Source organism: Phaethon lepturus, unplaced genomic scaffold, assembly GCF_000687285.1.
Source record: "Phaethon lepturus isolate BGI_N335 unplaced genomic scaffold, ASM68728v1 Scaffold14934, whole genome shotgun sequence".
Lineage (NCBI taxonomy): Eukaryota > Metazoa > Chordata > Aves > Phaethontiformes > Phaethontidae > Phaethon > Phaethon lepturus.
Window position 1 is genome coordinate 1,422 of NW_010535575.1, and position 6,349 is coordinate 7,770.

Here is a 6,349-nt window from a genome sequence, read left to right on the forward strand (position 1 = left end):
ATTCTACTGTGTTAAAAAAAAATGAAACAGGGATATAATACTAAATGGTATCAACCAATTATTAGGCAGCTGCTGAGTTTAACCAGTGATGGGGAAGCAATTAAGTGATCCAGTGTAATGCATTAAGGTTTAAATCGACATACAAAACTATACATCATTCCTGAGGAGACAAACTCAGACATAATTATTTGAAAATAGTGTCTGTGGCTAAATTTCTCTCTCCAAAGAAAGAAACTTGACTATGAATGCATCTCTAAGACTTAACGCATACTGCTTTTCATCACCCCTAGAAAAAAGTTTTGCACAGAGCTGAATTCATCAGTGCATGCTCTTTAATGAACTTGAGAAAGTCACAGTTCAAGTGGCACCATGCTTACTAGTTACAAAACATTTATGAAACATCTATTCTTTACAGTCTCAATTACAAGATATTCTACTATTTTAGTGAAACATCAGATGTAATTACAGTGCATTATATACAGAGTACAGAAATATTTTTGTAGGAAAAAATAAATAGGAAAAAATATGTAAACATCCTGAGTGAAATTCTGCTGCCACTGAAGTCAGTTGCAGAACCATCATAGATATGAGCACAGGCAGTATTTCACCCCTCTTTTTAAAGCATATAGCAGTGCACATAATTTCATTCAAAACAGTTTAAAGTGCATACAACATGAAAAAAAAATTCATTAAGCTTTTGAAAATTTTACATATGCAGATTTCATTCATATCTATTACGTCTCCTCAATCCCATCTCTTCTGATTCATTTTTGGTTATAATTTCTTGGTCTTCTACCACATCTGGCTCAAACTGATGTGCTTCACATTCATCATATAATACATGCTCTTCTATTTTGTAATCGTTATCAACATCCTCAAGCAAATCTTCATTACTGTCATCTTCTCTGTCATCTATTTCTCTCTCTTGAGAATGTTCAGCAAATGACTGAATGAGATCTTCAAGTTTCTCATTACACATGTGGCTCCCATCTTATAATTCACCAAAAAAAAAAAAAAAATCAAAATGAAAGTTTAAATTACTAGAAAGGCTCCAAATTTCAGGGTCAGTTTAGAAGTAGAATATTTATTTTTTTATTTGTTTTCTCTCTTGTATTATGGCTGAAGTAATGCAAAAATTCCCCGAATTTCTAGTTTCTTAGTATTTAGGATTTCTCTTGGACAACTATGCAGCTCTTTAAAGTCTCCAGCTGAAACTAATATACAATTTGCTGTTTAGTGCAATTATGCATGCATTACCCATGGCCTCAGAGGTCCCCATCTGTGAATTCTCAGACTAAAGTTAGTCCAATACTAACAGACTGCTCAGGAACTCACATTCAAGAAGCCTCTTTAAACAAAGTAGAAGGGGACTATGTGTCCATACCACTAAGTGTGGCCTATCCTAGTTCAATGTCTTTTAGCATCCGTTCTTAAAAAAACATGGTGTATCAAAAATTTGAAATCAGATACACCTCAAACAGGAAGAATGGTACTCCTCCAGAACAAAATTAATTCCACACACATTACCTAAGGTGCAGGTGCTGAACATTATTATAGTAAGATCTGTTTATTCTTTTAAAATATAAACTACTTAGTTATCTACCCTGCTGGAAATCAAAGTACCTCTCAACTTGCTTTCCGATTTATCCAATCCACTTTCTTTCATCAGTCGTCTAATTGATTGGAGCTGTGTCATTATTTCATCTTTCTGCTCACAAGCTAAAGCATTAACACTAGAAAAAAAAAGACAGATGTCAACAGCTTAAAGATTACCTTGGAAGTGAGTGCTTGATAATAATGCACAAGATTGCAGTATTTCCTTCCATGGATAAATACCATCGTTAAGTTAGCAACATGTTTAGGCCAAGCTTTTCTTTAAGAACTGTCTCTTGAGAAGTGGGGAGCCCATCACATACATCTATTGAATGATCTAGTCACTGTATTATCGGAGCCCCAATGGCCAAGGTTGAGTAACAACTACTGAAATAAACAATTACCCAAAGTAATTTTATTTTTAGTACAACAATGCCTAACACAGAACTTTACAGTTTAGAGGCTTTTCTCATTTATTTCAGCTTTTGTTTACTCTCTCTCCTCCCCATCACTACTGGAAATGTTAGGCAAATTATTAAGTTCAGAAGCACACTAAAGGAACAATCATGAAATTCTGCATGTTTTAAACTAGGCTTCATCAAGTATGTCAAGTCTACACAAAATAGACTGCATAGATGTCTTCATTTGCAGTAGGTGGGTAAGGTCCTAACTTCTTAAGAATATCTCTAAAACTACACAGAGGTTATATTACTTATTCCCTTGTTATACTACAACAGAGAAGTTTTATTTCCCCCAAAAACACACAGTCACCTAACAGGTTCATTTCAAAACACAAAGATAAGTGCTATACCTTGATAACTAGTTTTGTCTTCTAATTATATCAAAAGGAAGAAACTCTTTCTGCTACCAGAAATTTAATTCCCACAAATGCTTTCAAATGCTACTGAGCCTAAGCATTTTTTCAGTATTAGTCTCCTCAGTCAATACTGAAGCTTAACTTGTTAAGCCACAGTAACACGATCGTAAGCCTGAGCTTTTGCATTTAGGTTTGGTGAACAAGAGATGGGAGGTGTCTGTGGAAAAGATCGCAAATTGCAGAAGAGGTATTACCTGCAAAAGGCTACAGAAACAGTAAGTAATTAAAGAGGGTTCCTAAATATTGTTCCCTACCTATATATAGGGAACATTTTAAGAACTCTTTATTAACATTTTGGAGAATTTCAATTTACAGAAAACAATACTAACTGAGATGTTTTAGAAACACTCACCAGTTTGACAGTGGATCCAACTGAGTCAATAAAGAATTCAACATTTTCTCTGTCTGTGCTAAATGCTGCTCCAGTTCTAAAAGCTGATGCTCTAACAAAAAACAAAAGCAAAAAGAAAAGAGGGAGGCAGAGGGAGGAGGAGAGAGGGGGAGAAGGGGAGGGCAGGAGAAAAATAATATTGTAAGAAATGCATTTACAATACCAAAAGAATATTAAGCTATACTTTTGGTTGGGCAGATTCAAAAGCAAGCAGGTTTTTTTCCTCTATAAAATTCTAGAATACGAAAAGGAAGTGGTCAGGGTAAGAACAGAAGCCTTATTATATATGACCAGAAGTCCTCCACATCCAGTAACCTGTCTCTACTAGTGCCCAAACAGAGGACACGTTGGCAGAAACTGAGTGAGAATGTGGCGCTCGCCTTTCCAGCCTCAAAAACTATGCAGTTCCAAGACTTCCTGAAGTAGTGTATTTATACTTAATATACTGTCATGAATTTGCCCACTCACACCTCACAAATATGTTCAACACAAATGCACTACAATTGAGAAAAGTAACTCCTCCTAAAATACTATTAAACTTTGAAGAAAGAAAAATGCAACGTGCAAGGATGGTGAGTAGGCAGCGTAGCAAATCATTGCTGAACCCAATTACAGATATGGTGTACGGGGACACCAAAAGCATCTGCTAGTTTAACTAAAAATGTGTCTATACAAGGGGCAAAAAAATTATGAAAACAGCTCAACTTTGATGTGCCATAACTTTTTCTCCAAAGGAAAGCCCACTTCTTGGCACGTGCAGAATAGACTGAATCAGTCAGCCAAGAGTACTCTGCATCATGAAGAAAAATATGGTATCATTTATTCTGTCTCTTCTATAAACACTTAATGTTTTTGATAGGTCTCTAATTTGGCCTAGAAATTCAACAGTCTCTACAATTGTTCATCCATACTGTTCCATTATCAATACAATTCAATTCTAAAGCAGATCATTATGTCCTTTTAAAATATCCTATTAATTCTCAAGATTATTATATCCTATTTAAACATCCTATCCTACTGGAGAAAACTGAGCTGGTCTTCAGTGAGAAAAATATCAGACATTGAAAGGTAGAGAATCATACTACATTACTATTGCTGTTTTAAAGAATATTACCATCTGGAGTTTTCAAACAAAACTCTTAACAAGTGTTTCAAATATATAGAATAACAAGGTGGGTTTTTGTAGGTTCCTAACTGCACTTAAGTAACTTAAAAGATTGTTCTCCTTTAGCTAGACTGCATCAATGAAAATAGGTAGCTTTGTTACAGCAGGAAATACGCATTTTTGGTGAACACACACATTCTGAATGGGTATCTTACCCGTTTCCTTTGCCTTGTCTTCTGTACTTTTTTCCTTTTTGGAGAGACTTTCTTCATGTGACTTTATCTTTAATAAATACAAGCACATTAAAACATTTAATCACTATTTATATATTAAAAATAAAACTGCATTTATAAATTTAATGGAAGTAAACACCAACCACAAAAAACATGCTCCATTAATGAAGCTTTTTTTCTGCAATGCCTTCTTCCTATCTTAAACTAACACTTCTGATTTTAAGCAACGACAACATGACTGACAAAAGTTGTAGAAGAAAGCAGTTGCTATTTCAACTCTAGTTTTCAAAAATGAACAGAAGAAACCTTCCAGGTTACTGGATCCAGTCTCCTACCATTAACTAGGAGGTAAAACTTCTTAAAGTAATAAAGATGCTATTACAAAAATATTTACATTTCAATCCCACACGTGCAAGTGTAAAGAGTTGTAACACCCAAAATATTGTTCTTAGGATGTTTAAATCTTATTTACAACCTAATTAAATTTCTTTTTAAGAGCAAACTGGTCAGCCTCCATGTTCATCTTGCTAAGCTGGTTTATCTTCTTACATAGGAGATTATATAAAACTGACTACGGAAATGAAGATGCTGTCTCCAGTCCTGTTCAGGTTTAAGTTGTTTTTTCCCCGAAGGCATGCAACAATATTCCAGGTGCATTCTCAGCACTGCAAGTGCTGTAGTATCTCTTACTATAAATAATACATATCAAGACAGATATTTAAAAAAGAAAAAAAAAATCTGATCATGTGTTCTCCTTTCTTAATTTACTAATGGTAGAAAAGGTATCACATTTCATGGATAAAAGTCTATGTTGCAGCTGCATGACCAAATGAGAAGTCCTAATAAAAGGTCTAGACTACTCGCTATTCCACCCAAATGCTAACCTAAGACTACTACTCTGCAGGAATTGTCCATCTCCTTCCCTCTGAACGATGGAAAGAAAGCGAAATACTGATGAGGCTTATGTTACAGCCTTAGGTAGCAGCACTGTTTAGGTTCTCAGATTCTTATTTGAGGTCAGGGCATGGTAACAGTCCCACTTCTTTAAGTGTCTAAAAACAGGTAAGTCAGAAGCCTTCCTAAGGAAGAATCAGATATACTGTAATTTTAACTTTGGAGCTCACATTCAAAGTCAAACCGAGCAAGAAATGGCTTTTGGACAACTGTATTCATGGGCTCAGAATTGGGGGATAGGGGTAAAACAACAGTTACATTTCCTTCTAATTTCAGTAATTTAATGCTTTTCTTATGTCTTACCTTAAGAAATTTGTATGCTGCAAACACTCCTACTCCAAGAGCATACAACGGCATGAGGGTGAATGCTAAATCTCTACCATTTCCTCTTGTTCTCTCACGCTTTATCTCTTTTTCCATTGCACTTCTCATCTGCTGAATGCTCTGATAGGTATTACTGTCAGAACTTCCTGGATTCAGGTGAGCCTGACGAACTGTCTGAGGACTACCTTAAAAAATTAAATTGAGAAAAAGAAGACAAAATAAGAAAAGAAATTAAAAGTGCAATTAGTTTCAAAACTGGAACTAAACTGTTTTCTGCTTGTGTGACCATCTTTGTTCATCACTCTTCTAAGATAGTGTGATCAGCCCTGCATCCAAATAAAAAAAAAAAAAAAAACACCACAAAAAAAAAAATCACTGTTTCATGAACAGGATTCAAAGTTAAATCTAGGTAGTAAAGACTCTCAAATTAAGTTTCTATGTTTCTTTAAGATAGAAGTTTTAAGTGTCTTCCTTCACAGCAACGTTGGCAAACCTACGGGAAACCACAGAAAGGTAGGCGTAACAAAAAACAACTTAAATCTTGAAATGAAAGCATACTCAGAGAAACTATTGATAATGCTGAGAACAGTTACAAATTAATATTTTTCCTCTGAAACAAAGGAGTTAAGTAGAAACGGAATTGTCTAGTCCCAGGGGGAAAAAAAGTTTTGTTGAAATACCCATGCTGTGTTGCTGCTTTCATTATTTTCACAGTAAATTCAGTATTATGTGAATAATCCCACAGGCTTAGAAGTGCTGTACCTCTGCAAATCAAATATTTAGCAGGAAAAATTACGTAACAGCAAAAAGATGCAACCTTGGAAGTCTGAAGCATTTTTGCATCTAATTTGCCTGCCAAAGCAGGAAGCAGA

At 35.0% G+C, this 6,349-nt stretch overlaps 1 protein-coding gene across 1 annotated transcript; it reads right to left on the reverse strand.

Moving 5' to 3' along the window:
* Positions 1–481: 481 nt before the first annotated feature.
* Positions 482–5,662, reverse strand: CCDC107 (coiled-coil domain containing 107; the record flags this gene model as incomplete). The annotated part of the gene is made up of 5 exons (XM_010285882.1): positions 482–990; positions 1,624–1,733; positions 2,823–2,913; positions 4,182–4,248; positions 5,457–5,662. Coding segments are annotated over 5 exons (743 nt in total), but the record flags the coding sequence as incomplete, so codon positions are not given.
* Between the last annotated feature and the right edge of the window lie 687 nt (positions 5,663–6,349).